This window comes from Coffea arabica, chromosome 6c, assembly GCF_036785885.1.
Source record: "Coffea arabica cultivar ET-39 chromosome 6c, Coffea Arabica ET-39 HiFi, whole genome shotgun sequence".
In the NCBI taxonomy this organism is placed as follows: Eukaryota; Viridiplantae; Streptophyta; class Magnoliopsida; order Gentianales; family Rubiaceae; genus Coffea; species Coffea arabica.
The window spans coordinates 2,033,786-2,053,127 of record NC_092320.1 but is presented as its reverse complement, the minus strand read 5'-3'; the positions used below and the strand labels follow the sequence as shown (position 1 = coordinate 2,053,127).

The following is a 19,342-nucleotide window of genomic DNA, read 5'->3' as shown; positions in this document are numbered from 1 at the left end:
TTAATTTTTTAACATAAATATTCATGCATATTTATTACTTTTAAAAATAAATATGTGTTGAAGAATATTATTTTATCTTTTCTTAAATTATTCATACATGGATAAATTCACCAATAATACTACTATAAAAATGCACTGGGCTAATGCGAGGAAATAACATGTACTAATACTCATCAATGGGCTGTCCTGTAGGCTTTGAAGTAACATGTACTACTCATCAATGGCAAAGCCAAGCCTTCGAACCCACAAACACAACTGTGCCTAACAATTAGCGTGTTTTGATAGTACATTATTTGAGAAAATTTTATGAAAAAAAATACTGTAGCATTTTTTTGATATGATGTATGTGAGATAAAAAGATAATTGAAAAATGTGTCGATGATACAAGCAAATTAATATGTGTAAATAAGGTGTAATAATTTACAATCCAAACATACAGAATGAAATTAACAATGCCCACATAAGAGCCTATTTGGGTTCATCTGATTTCTTTTGATGCAAAATTTTTTGGTTTTTTAATCTAAAAAAATTTCTTGTTTTTACTAGTTAATTATTTAGCACGTGAGTTATTAATTCTTAATTTTTTTGGTTTAAGTTAACTACTTTTTTTTTAATTTTTGCTTTGAAATTTATTTTAACGGACATATGACTGGATGTGACTAAATTTTGCTTGTAATTGGAAAAAATTCTTCAAATGTTCTAATTTGTTTTAATTTGTATACAGTGGGGGTCAAGTATACTCTTGCCAAAAGTTTAGAACTAAATTTATTTTTGATAAAAATTTTAAGAATTGAAATTGCACAAAAACTAAACATTAAGGACTAAAAGTGCATTTTTCCCAATTTCAAAGAGCTTATTGAGATTAATAGTTATTGGATCTTAAGAAAGTAAAAAAAATATATAATATAATATTTATGAAGAAAAAATAATAATATAATAAAAAATGAGACAAAGAGTGACACATAATAATAATATGGGATAGGAGATCCGTTGCGCTAACTAACGTTGTTTAGACACTATTTTGCGTCCTCGAAATCAGCAGAATTCCGGATGAGGGCTGACTGATGACACTACACAGCTACTTTTAGTATCGGATTCATTTACCATAAGCCACCTGGCTCACGATCCGTGCCACCCTTCCTATTCTCTAATCTCTATCTCTCTCTCTGTACTCTGTGAGGACTGAGGGGTGAAGTCTGCTGGCAATTTCCAGTGCCCCACACCACACAACCCCTTCACTAGTAGCCACCAGTTCTCCTCCAGTCCCCATATATATGTTCCTCTGGCACTGGCTGACAAAAAGCCCAGCGCCAGAAGCTGATCTCTACCAGTTTGTTTCTCGAATTATCACCCCCTTTGTGGGAAATACTTTTGTGGTAGTACCCCTGCTACCTAGTGCGATAGCCTTTGTTTTCTCAGCGGTGATGGAAACTCTGGCAGCTTCATCCGCGAAGCTACTTGTTTATGTGGAGAATCAGAATCCGAGAGACAAGCAGACCAGTACCGGTTTTTCGTGCCAAGCTCCGACAACAAGAGCTGCTGCTGCTGCTGCTGCCCGGAGTAGACCAGAAATTCGTTTTCTTCGATACCTGAACAAGCATGCCAACTTTGGTTATTCATCTTCACTTTCGCTTTCCTTTCATCGGAAAACCATTCACCCCATTTCTTCTGTCCCTGCTCTGTCACAGGTGATCTCCCTTTCGCTTGCTCAACTATTTGTCATCAACTTCCCGTACTATTTATTGCCACCATGTGTTTTGCTAACACCCTCTCCTAACGGATGTACTAATGCTTTTTCTTGATTCCTTATCAATCCTCATTTAAAGTTTCTTTTACTTGATTATATTGTCGCTTTTATTTTCATCTTTTCCTTTTTTCTTTTCTTTCTCTTCGACTTGTTCGTGTTACTTTCACGTTATTTATACCTGATCATGTCGATTTTCTAGCTATTATCCAACAATTCTGAAGATTTCTTTTTTTAGAATAACTTTATACCACTCTTCAATTTATCAACCAAAAGGTTTAGTAAAGATTGTTGCTTAACATGCACGATGTGAAGAAATTCGAGACTTTCACTTTAAAAAAAAGATCTCTCTGTTACCTTCAGGATAATAGATTCGTAACAATAATTCTTATTAGGAATCCCCAATTGGAAATCTGACCTTGGCTTAATAGAGTTCGCCTGGAAATTTGGAAACTAACCTGAAATTTGAATATATTCTGCCATGTAAATTTTAGATACTGGTTCAAAACAATGGAGGGGTGGAGCAAAGCATGGGATTGGAGGAGGAGTGGAGTTGGAAGATAGGGATGGGCTTTCGGCTCAAAGGAAAAGGGAAGAAGGGAGTGGGAATCAATTTCAGTGGTTTTAATACAAGATCGAGTTCTAGGAAATATATTTCACTTTCTTTGTCGTTCTTGTATGTTTAAACTAAAGCAGATTTCCAGGAAATCGGCTTCGTTGCATCTTTTTATTAATGTCAAACGGCAGATGTTTTTTATAACTAAAAGTTCTTTGTTCCACTATGCACTAAAATGGACTCTCTCACGGTTTCAATATTTTTATGGTATCGTAGTAAATTTTCCGTTCCTCTAATCCCCTCTATGACTCAGCTAAAATACTCTCGGTTCCATGGAAAAAATTTGACACATGCATTTATACGTATGGCATATTAAAAGATGTTCTGATCCCACCAAATCTTCCCATTATGCAGACTAGTGCTGGAATTGAAGAAATTCGGGCAAAGGATACAAGTAAGTGAATTTAACTTCTTGGCAGACCTTGTTATCCCCTCTATATTTAAGGGGTAGACCTTTGTCACCTGAATATGTTTCTGTCTAACAGCTCAGTTCAAAAGTGTTCACGTGAAGTTCCAATTACAGAGGGAATGCTTATTCGGCCAGCAATTTCTAATCGTTGGGGATGATCCTATGTTTGGATTGTGGGATCCATCAAATGCAATTCCGTTAAACTGGTCCGAGGGGCATGTATGGACTGTTGAAATGGTAAAAAAGAATGCGTATATATGTTCATTTTCTTTTGGCAGTGAATTAGAGGTATGCCTTGATTTGTTAAGACTGAATAGTTAAAGGGTTTATAATCTTTTCATGGACTAGGATATACCTTGTGACAAAGTGATGAAGTACAAATTCATCCTGAAAAGAGGTGATGATACCATCTTGTGGCAACCAGGCCCTGATCGAATTCTGAGGACATTGGAAACCTGGAAAACAATTACTGTTTGTGAAGATTGGGACAATGCGGAACTCCAAACCCTTATTGAGGAGGACCCTGTTGCACATCAAGAACTTCAAACCCTTATTGAGGAGGAGGACTCTGTTGCACATCAAGAACTACAAACCCTTATTGAGGAGGACCCTGTTGCCCATCAAGAACTTCAAACCCTTATTGAGGAGGAGGACTCTGTTGCACATCAAGAACTACAAACCCTTATTAAGGAGGACCCTGTTGCACATCAACTTACGGAATCAAGAGAGAATTCAGAAAAACTGACAGTCGTAGGGAATCTGCTTCAGCCAAGTGGAGACCCTGAGGCACTGGCCAGCACAAATGGCTATGCACAACCGGCAACAAAACCACTGTCTGAGAAACCTGTGACTGTTCCTGTTGAAAATAAAATTGAACAACATGAAGAACAAGCAGTTGAATTTAATGAATTTGCTGGTGTAAGCTTTAGTTCTAATCCAAACGAGATTGTAAGTTTAGGAGTAAATGATCACCCGAATTTTAGAAGGTCAGAAAGCACTGAGAATTTTACAGTGCCGAAGGATGAGAAAAAACTTGATACCAGTGCTGCTATGCCTGTTTTAGTACCGGGTTTGACTCCAAAACCAACAGCAGATATTGAAGAATCATCTGCCAGTAAAGCGGATCCACACATCAGTACTGCTTCATCGGTGGGATCCTACAAGTCTCAGGATTTCAGTGTGCCGGAGGTAACTGCTTAGTGTCAGTCACGTTCTTTCTTTGAATTTCATCCTCTTTCACCAAACATGAAGTGATCCTCTTTTACATCTTCTAGCAATTGGAAATAGAGTAGAGGCCTTATGCTAAGGCAGGTGGTTATGCATTGTGTCTTCTTATTTTAAAAAATAAAGAACAGGATGATGCATTGCAGTCTTATCAACTGATGTTCAAAGCTTGCACCTGCGTTCTGAGAGCGGCAATAGCTTCAATTACTAATATAATAAACCAAATAAATATCTGAACAACATCTGCAGCTAAAATTTTTCCTTTTCATTGCCAAAGGTGTTTATTGATCAATATAGATGGTCAGCAATAAACTGTCAAACCAATAATTCAATTTTTATGGTACATCGGTTTCTATAGATACAAGCAGACATAGACTTTATGGGAAAGAATCGCCAAAAAAGATAACAATCAAAAGAAATTATTTTACGGATATGTTAAGGAATAGAAAAAGTTTGGAAAAAAAAGAATAACAAAATCTTTGTTTTTATTCTATATTTGAGTTATTGATTCAATTTTCACATATCTTTACCCGATCGAAATTTCTTTTTCTAAAGAGAATATTATTTCGTAATCGACATGCAATCTATAGCTGCAGAATAATGCACCTTGATTTCATGTATAGCCTGTCGTATTTAGTTTGTTGCATCTCCATGGTACTAGCACCATCCTTCTGAAGATTTGTTGCTTCTGGCTTGATGGGATGAGTCTAAGCTAGAAAGCTAATATCAAATACAATCTCATTGAGCACCATCTTGCAGATTAACCTTGTTGTCTGACGCATATGATGACATTTTGCTCATCTGAACAACTGAAATTGCAGCTAAATTTGAAGGAAGAACCTGATATTCACTACCCAGTTGCTGAGGAAGAAACTGAGACGTTATTGTTAAATGAGAACCTTGAAATGCATGGCAAAGGACATCTGCAAATGCCGCAGTTATCTGAAGAAAAGGACCAGCCTGACTATACCGGGGGGAGAGACTCTGTCCCGGATAATGACATTCAATGGGGTCGAAGAACTCTCCAACAATTCCTTATGAATTTGGGCTTGTTATGAGTTGTAACGTATTGGTGGAGCTACAATAAGGTAAAATATGTAATAAAGCCTGTTAGTTAGAAATTATTGTTATCCCATATGAAGGGATGCATGTAGTAGTCATTGTGTGTATAGGGACTTAATATATGGTCCCAGACTCCCACGGATGGTTTCTAGTGTAGCTCATGGAATGGGCTGGGTTGATGAATGGTGATTCCAGTTTGTATACGAATGAAAGGTCCTATTGCTAGTTACACATACATGCCTCTTTTCATTAAGGCTCAGATGTTGATGCTGGGATGCAAACTGCAAGTGGAGCAAGAAAATGCATACTTCCTTAACTGCGTTACTTTTTAGAGCCATTCGTATGCCCCCGTCATGTTAGCCATACAGGCATCAGCCAATCGGTCTCAAGAAATTTCAGGGCCTCGCGGTTTCTCTCCGCCTGTTAAAGATTTTTGGATGTTTCTTTCCACCGCCTATCAGGTGAAGACCCAGTCCTTTTAGGTTCTTTTGCAGGACTACTCTTTAGAACTTGCATCCGAAGGATACAAGCAGTCCTTTTGAGGTTTGACTTCATCATGAAATGGAGAGTGCAACTGTGTAAGAATTACTCGAACCGAAGATCCTCCTCCAAGCTACTTTTCCTAACCTACGTCTTTTAAGGGAATCTAGTCCGTTAATTGCTGAACGTTCTTCTTAATTTATGTATCAGCATTATAATTGGAGATAATTTCATAAACCTACCCTGAGGTATCTGACAATTTCACTGAGTTCCTTTGAGATTTTAAAAATTACACACATCTCTCCAGATTTGACACTTTTGTTAGCCAAACCTTAGATTTGGCCGATTTTAAATGAATATCCAGAAATACCGACCTTATAAAGTTCAATTACTTTCTAAAGCAATAATAATATATTTAGCATTTATCTAAGATAAGATTATCAAGTTTTCAATATTAAATTTATTATTTGATAAGCAATTGTCTACCAATTATGATAAACCACTTTTAATTATGCTTTATTGAGGATACATACTTTTCATAAATTGGAGAACAAACTACCATCATAATTATTTTAGAATTTGTGCGTTTTTGTATTAGTGAAACTACCATAGTTTGATAGTAGTTTTGGCTCTCTTTTTTTCTTGAGTTATTGTTGCTTTTGATATAAAACAAAAAAAGATTGACAAATAAAAATCCTAAACTAGCCTTTTACTTACTAAATAAAAATATTCTTAAACTATTTTTTTACTTCAAGAAAACCATAACTTAAAATACAATTTCTAGTAGTACCACCACATCATATTGCTATAACTCATAAACATAAAAAAGATATTTATAAAGAAATACACTTGCACTAGTTTAACTCTATATGCTTATGACCAATTTCTTATAAACTTTATATTTTTTTAAGATCTTCTCAATCTGTGCCCAAACTTTTAAATTGTACTGATTATTATAAAAATCAATTCAAAATAAGCAAATAAATCATACTCTACTATATCACAATTAGAAAATGTAAAAGATAAATACAATTAAATTTATTATAATTTATAGATAAAATATTGCATAGTCATCCAAAAAATAAGTAAGAGAGAATATTGGAGAAAAGGGAGAGAGAAGAAAGTGACTTTTGTTTATTTTTAAAAAATTTTTGAATTTCATTTACTTGATATGTCAATTATGTATCAAGTGAGGGTTAATATAATCTTTTTACAATTATTAGGGGAGATAAGTGATATTTTTAAAATTTCAAGGGTGCTAAATGATATTAGGAGAAACCTCAAGGGAGGTTTTTGATATTATCCCTTAAATGTATTATTAAAAAAATTATTTTTGGATAGAGAATATGTCTTCATTCCAATATTGCGCTTTTTTTTATGTACCTTTTCGTTTTCATAACAAATCTAGTTAATCCCTTGCACTTTTGAGAACTTGGCCAACATAGTTTTGTCGTCAAGAATTGTGGGATGTTAACAAGATTGAAAGACCTTTTAATAGTTTTCATATCATTAGCCAGCACAATAAGCATAAAATTTAGAAATTCACAGACACTTTGGTCTCTAAAAACATTTCATATGAGTTTGTAAACAAAATTTTAAATATGTTTTTTTCCTACTTTAAGAAATTCTAACAATTTGAAAAACTCCTCAAGTTGGCTATAAACACTTTATAGTAAATTAATACATTTTTTTGGCTTCAAAGCACCATAACTATACTCTTAAAAATAAATTATTTATACCTTAAAAGCACATGCTATTATATTATATCCCACTAAAATTACGCAGTCACACAATTTGTCTCTTGATTTCAAGCTTTTCTTAATATACTTTTAATTTTGAAAAAAAAAGAGTAGGACAACAAAGGGCACTTTTGTATTGAAAATATCTTCTCTACCCAAAAATGAGGCTTTTTTTTTAAGTGATATATCGAAATGGGTTAACAATGTTACAAAAGGTCCAGTAATATTTTTTAGAAGTTCAGATGTGATAGGTGAAATTGTTAGCAACCTCAAGGGAGGTTTTGAAATTATCCCTTACAAAAAAAAAATTATGGTAAAATAACAAGAATGAGCTGCATTTGAATTAAACAACAGACTCGATAAGATTTCAAGGCTATAATTAGGATTGCAAATAAATCGAACTGCTCGCCAGCGACTCGAACTTAAATTCGATTCGAGCTTCGATCAAGATCAAGTTGATCATATCAAAATCAAGTTGAAAAATACTAAACTCATTAACTCGCCGACTTGAGTTCAATTTTATATATATATTTTTTATTTTTTATCTTAATAATAAAATTACTTATATATCTCTAATATTTTATTATTTATTAAAAAATAATTATTTGATTTATTTTTTAAAAATAAAATAATTATTTTTTTTATTTTTTTAAGTTTGAACTCGAGCTTTACATTTTGAACTGATCGAGTTCGAGCTTTATAAACCTAAGATGAGACTCAACTTGATTAGGCCAAAACTCATCTTGGATCGACTTGTTTGCATCCCTAGCTATGATCATGCAATGTCAGTTATGATTAACCAATGAAAAAGAACAATAGGGAAATCTCTCTGAACAGGTTAATCCCCTTGTCGATTTATGATTTTTGAGTACCAGAGAGTACAAAATGATCTGCACATACTTCAGAAGTTGACAAACTGATGGGGCAAGTATTTAAACCCTCCAGCCTGAAAAGACAAATGAAAAAATAACAACTTTTTTTTCCGTTTTGGTGCAAACCTAAGATACAAGACTCCCGCTGTACATGCTCCTCATCTCTCAGAAGACCTCAAGAGTGCAACCTCAAAGCTGCAATTTCAGTCAGCAGACCAGCCCAGCAACTATCCAATTTTCAAGTTCCTTCTCCGGAAGACCTCAATTAAGTGGATTTAACACCGTTTTGATGCTCTGAAGTTAATGCAAGTCGCAAATCATGAATAATTCTTCCTTCAAGCTTTCTTTCTTTGACTTGGGGGCAACCTATGTATGCAAATACAGATGCAAGTAAATATCTGTACTTCCCCAAGAAAACCAAGCTACAGACTCTGTCCACTCTACAAGTCTGTTGAATGTTCTTAGGACATGCACCAACATGGTTATATGACGCTAGCCCATTATAAGCATCCGCCTAAAATTGACAAAGACAATCACTAGAGGTACAATAAGATATCCACATTTTACCACAATTCATGCTCTCCAATGGCTGTTTTATGTACGCTGTTATGGATTATAAACACATTAGAAGCATTAGCTTTATTTAGCCAGTCATTTCTCAAAATTAAAGACACTATCAAGTAGAAAATTTATCTGATAGAAAATGGACAAATCAATAGTTCAACATCCAAGGCTTGCATCCTCTCCCCCAGCCAAAACCCAGCCTCTTGTCCACTGACCTAATACCAAAATAATTGTCCCCTTCGAGTATAAGAGATGATAATCAAACCACAAGAACGTGAACTTAGAACCTTACTAGGATATTGGCTCATTTATCCAATTGGCAATTGACTGCAGAAGAACCAGCACTCCCCTGTGACAAATCAGCAACTCATAAGACATTTTCAGTATGTAGATGACAAAAAATAGCCCACTAGGAATTAAAGTTAATAAGGGGAATTATAACTTGAACAGAAACGATGCAACTTTCACCATGTTTTCAGTGTATTCCAACAAAAAGAATAGGTAGAAAAGAGATTACTGCTAATATCAGTTTTGTCTAACACAATGTACTACTATATGTCACCACAAACTAGTTACTTAGGTAACAATAACACATTGGTCAGCCACCTCTTAGTCAAGATTGTTATAATGAAAGCAAAGCTCATAAAATGCATTTGCTTGATAATCTGGAAAGACAGAACACAAAGGAGAAGCACCATGATAATCAAGAAAGCAACCAATACCACTGTTCCATACAGGACAAATCATAGGCTGACAGCAAAAGAGAAAAGGGAAAACAACCACAAACAAAAAGGACAATTTTTTCCCCCTGCAGAGAGCAAGAGAGGAGGGGGGCAGTGGAAGTATATTACCACCATACGAATTCTTGGATAATGGGCAGAACATAAGGACTCACCACCAAGTCCTTACCTCTAAAACAGGAAGGATGAAGTATAGCCAAGATGCAGTAGTGACCACCAAGCCAGTTCACTCCACTTCCACAGTAGTTTGCTCAACTTTTGGAGCAACCCAAGATCCAAGAAAGGAGTGGTTTATCTTCAGATAATCACAACTTGTCCTCTTGCAATTTTAGCATATCCCCTATCCCAGCATTGCCTATGTTTCCAACCGATAAATGACATCAATCATAAGTAATATCATCAGAAATTCCCACCTCTGATGTATTTTGTTTGATGCCATTTTGGACTGGCCGTTGCTCATCAGATCCAGGATTAACCACATCCCATATGAAACCATTCTCATTTAGTGGCGATAGCTTATCAGATTCTTTATCCACAGCTCGAGAACGACTTGCATTGTATGATATGTATTTATCTGCAAATACCACACCAAGAATACATCATCAAATCTCCCATACATTTTATAATGTAACTGGAAAATTAACAGTGTGTACTTCAAGCTTCTATATCCCATGGTGTGCTCCAGAAAAGAAATTTCATCTTATTCAGATATTAGATGCTATGAAGCCGCAAGTTCTGTAAAACCAATAATTATGATGAAGGCAAGAAGAGTGCTCAGCAAAAGAAGATATCACTTTGTTCAGTTAATGGATGGTGTGATAAGCGAGTGCCAATAGGGCTAAGAATCGACACCAATAATGTTACAAATGAAAGCCCATGGTAACATCTGTAACAGAATCATATATAGTCATTCAATTACAGCATATATAGGTTTTGAAGAAGCTGTTATTCTTGTGTTGACCTCATGACTTTTCAGGTCATAATCCTAGGGGAAAAAAATTATTTGCACCATTATTGAATAATCACATGGCGATTTTGACCACCAAGAGATCAGAAGATTGTACTAATTCCCAAAAGTCAGTGCACATTTCTGACAACCAGGTTAAAGTATTCCAAGTAATATACACCAATTCTCGCACAGAGATAAAGCATGTTTTAACTGGTTGCTTCAGAATTGGAGAATGTGAATCCCCCGGCTGACTTGGTGGTTGCCTGCATCTTTGTTATTTACTAAGATAAAGATGAACGGATACGAGGAAAAAATGGAGGTGTAAATTTTAGGTGCATAATAACCTACTGCTCATAACAGGCCACTGAGACTACCAAAGAATGAGATCCCAAATATTTGAGCCATGTATTTATGTTTACAATAAAAAACTAAAAATGCATTAGAAAATAAATATGTACTGCTGTCAAGAGAATCCAAGAAAGCAAGGAATATATAAATGGGCCATTACCAGCCAAATTACGAAGAGCATTCTCTGCAGCCTGTTGCTGAGCATCCTTCCTCGTCTTACCCATTCCAAAACCAATCTTTTCACCAGTAAACAGGACCTACAAGAGTATTCAGCTGCTGAACTTAGCCTAAAGTATCTCTTGAGATGTAATATGCTACAAAAGCTATATACCTAGAGAATTTCATATAACATTCACCTTAATTAACAGTTTAGTTTTCACCAACTCAACAGGACTTTAGGTTCCTAATATCCATAGTGGTAAAGTAACAAAAGAAACATCTCTACGATTTAAATTTGTAACTGCAGATAACCCAACTGTGGGGAAACAACATTCCAATTCCATGTCAACAAGATAGACAAGCATCTATCCACCGCCGCTCCAGATTAGTGTTAAAAAGCAATTTAAGTGCATATTTGTTGAAGAATATATCCATATCCAACTCACTCACAAAAGAACATAATTACGACCCAGTCTACTTACCTCAAATGAGAATCTTAAATCCTCACTGGTGCTCACTAGAGTCCTGAATTCAACCTAAAGAACAGTAAGACAGCATGCATTGTCATATGTACAGAGCAACAACTGAAATACCTGCAACTAGGGAAAAGAACAAGCAAAATTATTAGTGTAGCGATTCAGACACCTTAGAGTTGCATCTTCTTCCAATTTCTTGCAGGACACCGATAGAGAGAGATGGTAAGCTGTTCCACTTTGCACTTTCAGGTTGTTGATCACTGACATTTCCAGATGATTGATTTTGAGAGCCAACAACCCCTAGAAAAGAAGAGGATTATATTCTATTTCAGACACTTTATCACAATATTCTTTCAGTTCAAGACAAGAAGCAGATCATAAAGTTCAGTTTACCTATGAAAATGGTGACTACTTAACTAACCCGCTAAACCTTAAACGAAATCTTGTGATGAGAAAAGCTGAAAATCTCTAGAAAAATGCATAGCCACATCTTGTATTGACAGAACCTCAACTATCACACAGATACAATAAAATAGACTCTCTATTCCCTCTTTCTATGATTCACCTCTACCTCCCTTATTTGTTGCATTAAATGAATAATAACTACATGCACTGAATCCATGTGATCAGAAGTATAAGGAGAGAAAGAAGACCTAGTACTTGCATTCATTATTCCAACAATAGAAGGAACTTTCTCATTTGGATGGCTCAAACCAACCTAACTTCCCTAGTACAACACCCCAAACTGCAGTAATAGACAATAATTCTGGGCTTTATTATATTTGGAGTAGTGGCAAGTCCCTATCTAATACAATACACTTCTAAATATCAACAACAAAAGAAAATCACAAGAACGTCAATAAGAAAATCCAAAGGCATTGGATAAGATTTCAGCTACCTGTGGAATGGTTGGACAATTGAAAATTCTGTCTCTGCCCTTCTTGTCTCGAGCTCAACTGTTAACATTGTCACCTTTACCCCCAAATTGAATGCACAAAACTTGGAAGATAATATGGACATAAAGTAAGAGAACAAGGAACCAACCTCTTCATTCTTCACTTGCGCTAGATGTGTATGCAATCCTGTGGCATTTGATGCTGACGGGCTATGGGTATGTAAATAATGACGGCCATGATGTCTATCATGTTTGAGTTCATCAGATTCTTGAAGAAATCCAGAGGATCGACCATTAGGATGTCCAATATTGCCATCTTCTTCCCCTAACCATCCTCCCTGTGAAGGCAGAGCAGGATGTTGTCCCGCTAACCTAGATAAAATGGGAGGTTCAGCTGAATTTCGATACTTCGCATCTTGGCCACGACTTAAGATGGGGAATCTTCTGTTCACATCAGGATCAGATTCGGACATACTGCTATCCAGCCTCAATGGAGCTCCAAGCAAACTAGGTTCTGCAAAGCAATCCAATAAAAATTGGCTTCACAAATACATAAATCAACAGCATTACAGTTCTTGCTTTTAGAACTGAAAGCCACACGATTTTATAAATTAAACAAATACTTTCAGAAGGTGGCACTGCTCTAGTAGAGGCTGGACCGACAACATTTGGAATTGATTCAGCAGGTAGCTGATGGTTCCCAGGTTTCAGCTCGACACTGTTGTTTACAGGATAACCACCAGAATTCAAAAAGCTCTTCTCATCCTGGAATTTTAGAATAGGGAAAGAATAAAATAAAAGTTAGACTCTGAAAGAAAAAATCAACCACGAGATGATTGGAATATACTATTTCTCAAGCTCAGAGAAATCATTTTTGCAAAACTAGCTTAAAAGATCATGGAGGAATTATCCCATGCGTACTTAAAATCTTTTCACGAATAAAAGTATTGCAAAACATGCACTCATTTTCTTATATCAATCTTTACAACATAATTAAGTAAGATGTATCTGGACAGACTTTTTTTATATAGCAATAAAGTTTTCTACAGCATGAGATTCTTCCAAGCAGAGAGAAGCATGTAATTAGACAATGCTGTATTAACTACTGACCAAGTGGTTTAATCTTTGTGCAACTTCAGGACCACTGATTCCCTCAGAAAAGGGCGCACTTGGATTGCCATTTGATGCAAAACCAGCATCCTGCCAGCATAACAGCATTCTAAATAAAAATCAACCTTCATCCAACAAAGAAAAATCATGAATAGAAAGTTTTACAGATTAAATACCTCTGACATCAAATAGTTGCTCACATCAGGTGCAGAAGGTAAAGTTACAACCTCGTCTTCATAGTAGACTTCAGAAATTTTTTGCAGTAAATTTTCATCAAACTCTCTGATTAAAGGACACATAATGAACTTTAGAATGGACATCCACATCACTGATATATCATTAAGCTAATAGCTTCAAGTTACAGTTTAAGAGACACATACTTAAAAAAGCCACCTCTGACATTGCATGCAACATTCCTTGCGACACACAAGACTGGAACTGCATTTGCCATCTATCAAAATAATTTCCGTTAGCATTGCCTCTCCAGGATCACATTTTTAATTGACATCATCTGAAGAAAACAGAAATGCAGTACCTCTGCTTGTGGAGCATAATATGGAGTAAAAGCAGGCACTACATGAACACGAGGTTGGTCTTTATCCTCCCATACCTTCAAACGGTCATCAATCACCATTGCCATTTTCGGATGACAATTTCCTCCTTGGAAAACATTGACTAGAGATTTCCTGGCACCTGTAAGATAGAAATATATTCCTCAAACAAAATTGAAAATGAAAAAAGAGGGCACCATAGAGAATTTGAAAAAAGCAAGAATAAGCTTCACATGACAAAGATCAATAGTAGTTTGTAAAACCATTTAGTCTACTGTGATGAAAAGAATGTACATCATAATGGAGATATCAATACAAACTTCACCCGAAAACCAACAATGACTACCACTAGTTTCACCAGGCACCAAATTGAAAATCCCACCAAAAAACGAAAAATAGGAGCAGAAAAAGAAGCATCTAATCCTTGAAGTCTAAAAGCTCTTGCCAATAATTCTCTCACAAAATGGCAATGTACTAACCTGATTTGACGCATACAACACGATCCAATAGTTGCTTTGAGCTAATCAAGTGTGACTCTGGATCAAGCAGCCTCCACATCTCCAAGGCATAATCCCTTTCCGCCATAGTACAAACATAAACTTCAAACCTTTTGCGACCTTTTGCCGTCAAGTAACTTTTCAAATCTTCCCAAGCAGGTCGCAGTCTAACAAGGACACTAGTATCACGGATCTGCAGAAGGAAACAGCCAAATCCGGATAAGGTAATAACAAGACCCGATCCAAAGATACCAAAAACAGGTAAAACATAAATGGTATATCATATCAGCAAGATCATCACCTAGAATTGCTATTTACAAACGGTGTCACATCATGTCAACAAAATTATCACCTAAAATTGCAACCAGAGGTGATGGTTGACATTTGGTAGAGGCCTGGCACTATACTTAAACTAGGAAGCATGATGCCCATGTACAGCAATCCTTATTTGCCAAGATCTCAGCTGCATGCCCAAGACATAATTTTCTGATAATTTTATACACTTTGAAGTAAGAATGATGTATGTTAATGAAAGAAATATCAAATTTTAGAACAACATTTTTTAACCATCCAGACGTATGAATTTGATATATAGCAAAGAGTTAAAAAAATAAAATTCACACTAACAATCTTTCAAATGATTTGCATAAACCATGGAGAAACAGATTAAAACATTTAAACCTTATTCTATCACAAGAAAAGTTTTGAATTAAACCATGGAAAAAGAACAAAGCTCCTACAATATGGCTGAGAGACCATAATTAAATTTGTTTTTGTCTTTAAACATTATTAAGTTATCTAGTATTAAAATATGACAATATCAAACTTCCAATTGGAACACTGTCTCGCTACTGTTCCAAGATATGCAAGAAAAATGGCCAAAAATATTTAGAAAAATATTCTAGTTTGCATTTTACTAAACCAAAATTTTCATTCACCATTTTTTTCCCGGTTGGTTTCTTATTTGAAAGGAAATTACACTATGATTCAAGAGAGCACAATTTGATGACATTACCCATGCATAATCGAGTAAATGGTTATCCATGCATTAAAAAAACAACAATGTGCAACCTGATGCTAAAGTTCTACTTTAGTACTTGTGCTTGAAAGGTTTTAGCTCCCTGAGTTACTAAAGACTTAAGCAACAAGAATTAGGCATTAAGCTATCTTGATAGGTCTCCTATAAAAGAATGAAACTCCCTAAAGGCCATTAAGGGGAGTACTAATCACAAACTACGTCTCCGATCAGGAAATCTGGGCCTTGTTAACCAGTGGTAGAGGTCTGGCTAATGAATCACTAATTATGGTTAACAAAGAAATTGAATCTTGAAAATCCTCGAATAATAAAGACACTCCTTCAATTTAGTAAGTTACATCGGCGTCATTGTACTCTATACTTATGGTCAAACTAAGCATTCAATGCAGCATTTGATTATCAATTCTATAAGCAAACAAATCGGAAATATCACCAAAACATTAAAAACATGAAGCATTAAGTTTGATGCTATCACCAACTCTAACCTCTGGATTAATGCGAGTAAGAACAATATTCTTCTCTGGCAGTCTAATAATTGGCCGAACAACTTGCTCATGACCATCAGATAATTGGGGCACCTCTTCTTGCTGAGCTTTATATACTTTCCCACCATCAACAACAGAATCATTCTCCGTGTACTGCTTCAACAATGCCCTGTCCTCTATGTACCGCTTCATCTCAGCAGACATCCCCGATGAACGAATTGGGTCTATTTCACGTGCAATCCAACCCCGCAAAGCTTCAATTCTGTCTTCGAAAGACTTCATTGTGTTAGCGACAATGAGAGTCTCATCAAGATCGAATACGATTGCTAGACACCGTAGATTCAACATCCCTAAACAAGCATTGTATAAACCACATGGCACTGAATAGCACCAAAAGCAAGGAAACTTCTTCAGCTTGCTTGGCATTGCCACTAAATGCACCTCTTCATTCCCAGCCACAACCACTGCTGTCTGAGATATCAAGAAAGCGAGTAAAATTTGATCAACACTAGCAATAAATAAGAAACAGAAGTCCCTCATAAATACAACTTTAAATTAAAAAAAAAAGGAAGGAAAGTCGCACAAAGAATGTCATATCACAATATGAGCAAAAAATTATTGATGATAAATAGAATAACTGGTACAAATTGACAAACAAACGACAAATCACAAACTTATTCTTCATGACACAGGCCAAAGGAAATATGAAACTGGGAAACATCAAAGTGTGATAAGCAGCATAACAACCTCCAGGAATTAGAAACCTATGCGGCACAAATTCAGATATGGCTATGGAATTATCTGGTGTTCTCCTCGACGATCAGTACATCAATAATTTTTGCCAAAATGATGACCAATACAACAATGTGACATGTACTAACATTAGATACAGTCAAGATTTCACCAGTGCAGAAACATAAGTAGGAAATTAGGTAGAGATGATATGAATGTGGAAGATAACGTAGAAAGACATAGTAGCTTGGAGTGACCTTCAGTTCGTAGAAGCAAGAGGCGTGAAGATTGATCAACTGAGACTGATCGGATGTGGGAATTGAGCTGGGGGGTTCAAGTTTGCAGCGAACAGGTGAACCAGAGATTGTCTGGAGAACAGAGAGCGGATGGCAGCGCTCGCTGTTGGGTGAGATGTGGTGAATGCGTATCTCGTTGTTTGGGAACTGGAAACTCTCATCCTTCACTGCAACACTATCCAGCTCTCCCAGACACGCCTCCCCATCATACACCACCACCCTTTTTATAAACCCTAAACGGCTCATTTCTTTTTTTCTTTTTTCTTTGCAAAAACAACAAAACTTTCCAATCCACGACCAATTTTATCAATCCTGATTGAATTTCTGCGAATGCCGTGACTGACTTTTGGGAGCTATACCTTGTTAACTCTTTCTCCCTCTAGGTTTCCCTCTCAAGAGAAACACACACTCACTCTCTCTCTCTCTGTGGCAACCCCCTCCCAGTGTCCCTCCTCTACCAACGGTTTCAAAATGAGGCATGGATTGGGGATTTATAGTGGGGGTACGAGGGCTGGGTATATATAGAGTACTGGCTTTTAACATATTTACGGAAATGCCTAGGTGTGAGTCTGTACGGATTTTATCCAGTGCAGCGGCAACAAATAACTAAAAGTGGGGAATGAGGCTAGTTTTTTTTTTTTTTTTTTTTTTTTTTGCCATATGGCGTGGGGATTTGGTGCGAGTGAGACTTTGTGCGCGTGGCTCTTGTGATGACTTCACGATAAACCATCATGAGGTATCGACCCGTCCAATCGCTCACTTGAATTCTTAGATTTATGTGTAAGAGGTTGTGATCCGCTCGACACCAAAGTTTATTTGCGGGGGTTTGTATCAGATTATCCTATTGACTAACGCCACTCAGTAACATCAAGGGATACATCTTGTGGTACGTCGCACCACAACGGTCCCACCAAGTTTATAGTAACGAGAAGAGCAAAATATCTGAGTAGCCACTAAATTTTGTGAATAACGGTGATTTGGCCATTCAACTATTATTAATGATACGTTTTCACTCACAAAATTGAAAATTGTATAAAGCTTAAACTATTTCGTCCGATTCTATCATTAATTTTGTTAGATATAAGAGTTCACACGATTCATAAAATATACTATTAATAGTTATATATGACAGAATCAACGGGAAAATTAGACAGAATGAATCAAAATTTATACTTTTAATAATTTAGTGAATACAAACATATTACTAATAATTAAGTGGCCAAAACTCCACTGTGTGAAAAGTAAGGTGACTAATTAAATAATATGCTCTAACGAACGAAATATCATGGGCAACGAGATGAGGCCTAATCTCGTGGAGTGTATTCCTTTTTTTTCCCCCCTTTTTTAACCTCCTTATTTCTTTTGCTGATTATGACTAGGTGATTCGAATGTAAAAACTATAAAGCTTTGTTTGGATCTAAAAATTTGATGAATGATTTGAAATTTATCCAAATCGCTTTGATAGTTTGGATTGCTTGCGAGATATTTAGGTTCGTAATTCATTAATTATCAAAATATATTTTAAACACTAGAACAATTAATGAATTATAAATTTAAATACCTTCTAAATAATCTAAACAATTAAAGGAATTTGAAAAGATTTCAAATCCTTTGTTAAATCCATCAATCCAAATGCAGACTAAATGTTTTTCACCTTTCCAAACTTAAGGATGGGAGCGGATCAGATACCTTAAAAAACATCTCTTATCGAACCCTAGTCTACCTATCTAAATATTTTATCAAATCTTATTGAGTAACCCTACGGATTTTAATTCTCACTACTTGCATGTTCATATTACCATCTAGTACCCTCTACCTACTAAGCTGAATAGTTTTAAAAAAGGGAAATTAACTTTTATCGAACTATAATCGATATATACATCATAGTGAATTAACACATTGCATTGAGTTCTAAACTTTGGGTAAAGCCATAAAGTTTGCAGGAGAAAAATCTAAACATTTAATGAATAGTTGAATCAATATTATTATGCTTTTATTCATAATTGCTTTCATTTGTGCTAGGTTAGAGTTATATGCTATTGGTTTATACAATTAAGAAACATGTCATCGGACTATTGAATTGGAACCTAAGAATATATATACATACATACATACATATATATATATATATACACACACACACACTCAGGTATTGGAATTTTAGGGTCCTCTTACCAAATCAATGAATATAGTTCACGAGAAATATCTAGACTAAATGATGCTTGAAATAAAGTTGGGTTCATCAGCGACATTTGTTAGAATTTGATACGCAATTATTATATGCTCTAGTATAATTTTATCTTAGTTGATTCAAGGGAAAACAAAAAAAAAAAGTTAATTATTAATAGAGCGACAGTT

The 19,342-nt window shown here is 35.6% G+C and overlaps 2 protein-coding genes across 7 annotated transcripts; one reads left to right on the top strand and one right to left on the bottom strand.

The window, feature by feature from the left end:
• The first annotated feature begins 1,122 nt into the window (after nt 1–1,122).
• On the top strand, nt 1,123–5,286 carry LOC113692729 (uncharacterized). Of its 2 annotated transcripts, none has more exons than XM_027211246.2 (5): nt 1,123–1,688; nt 2,715–2,754; nt 2,846–3,006; nt 3,118–3,957; nt 4,815–5,286. In XM_027211246.2, exons 1-5 carry the CDS (start codon nt 1,275–1,277, stop codon nt 5,049–5,051), a joined length of 1,692 nt encoding a protein of 563 aa, XP_027067047.1. In that variant the 5' UTR covers nt 1,123–1,274; the 3' UTR covers nt 5,052–5,286. The 2 variants fall into 2 exon arrangements, with proteins under 2 accessions (XP_027067047.1, XP_027067048.1); XM_027211247.2 differs by having other exon boundaries at nt 4,753–4,945.
• A 2,812-nt stretch (nt 5,287–8,098) lies between these two features.
• On the bottom strand, nt 8,099–17,480 carry LOC113693862 (RNA polymerase II C-terminal domain phosphatase-like 2). 5 transcript variants are annotated; one of them, XM_072051877.1, is made up of 16 exons: nt 16,946–17,480; nt 15,957–16,427; nt 14,418–14,628; nt 13,923–14,080; nt 13,768–13,838; nt 13,564–13,669; nt 13,388–13,477; nt 12,901–13,042; nt 12,427–12,791; nt 12,281–12,338; nt 11,552–11,682; nt 11,389–11,442; nt 10,908–11,004; nt 9,606–10,024; nt 9,003–9,059; nt 8,099–8,660 (listed from the first exon to the last, which is right to left on the bottom strand). In XM_072051877.1, exons 1-14 carry the CDS (start codon nt 17,228–17,230, stop codon nt 9,831–9,833), a joined length of 2,433 nt encoding a protein of 810 aa, XP_071907978.1. In that variant the 5' UTR covers nt 17,231–17,480; the 3' UTR covers nt 8,099–8,660; nt 9,003–9,059; nt 9,606–9,830. The 5 variants fall into 5 exon arrangements, with proteins under 5 accessions (XP_071907978.1, XP_071907977.1, XP_027068410.1 ...); XM_072051876.1 differs by having other exon boundaries at nt 8,099–8,512; XM_027212609.2 differs by having other exon boundaries at nt 9,620–10,024.
• Nucleotides 17,481–19,342: the final 1,862 nt, after the last annotated feature.

What these genes read in the sequence shown, in the direction of transcription:
- LOC113692729 (XM_027211246.2), top strand. Translation starts at nt 1,275, where the DNA reads ATGTTCCTCTGGCACTGGCTGACAAAAAGCCCAGCGCCAGAAGCTGAT. An exon ending in CTGTCCCTGCTCTGTCACAG is followed by an intron (nt 1,689 to 2,714) that starts GTGATCTCCCTT and finishes CCCATTATGCAG; the next exon opens with ACTAGTGCTGGAATTGAAGA. An exon ending in AGGATTTCAGTGTGCCGGAG is followed by an intron (nt 3,958 to 4,814) that starts GTAACTGCTTAG and finishes CTGAAATTGCAG; the next exon opens with CTAAATTTGAAGGAAGAACC.
- LOC113693862 (XM_072051875.1), bottom strand. Translation starts at nt 17,230, where the DNA reads ATGAGCCGTTTAGGGTTTATAAAAAGGGTGGTGGTGTATGATGGGGAG. An exon ending in TGTTGTATGCGTCAAATCAG is followed by an intron (nt 14,081 to 14,417) that starts GTTAGTACATTG and finishes TCTATCTTACAG; the next exon opens with GTGCCAGGAAATCTCTAGTC. An exon ending in CGCAAGTGAAGAATGAAGAG is followed by an intron (nt 12,339 to 12,426) that starts GTTGGTTCCTTG and finishes CAATGTTAACAG; the next exon opens with TTGAGCTCGAGACAAGAAGG.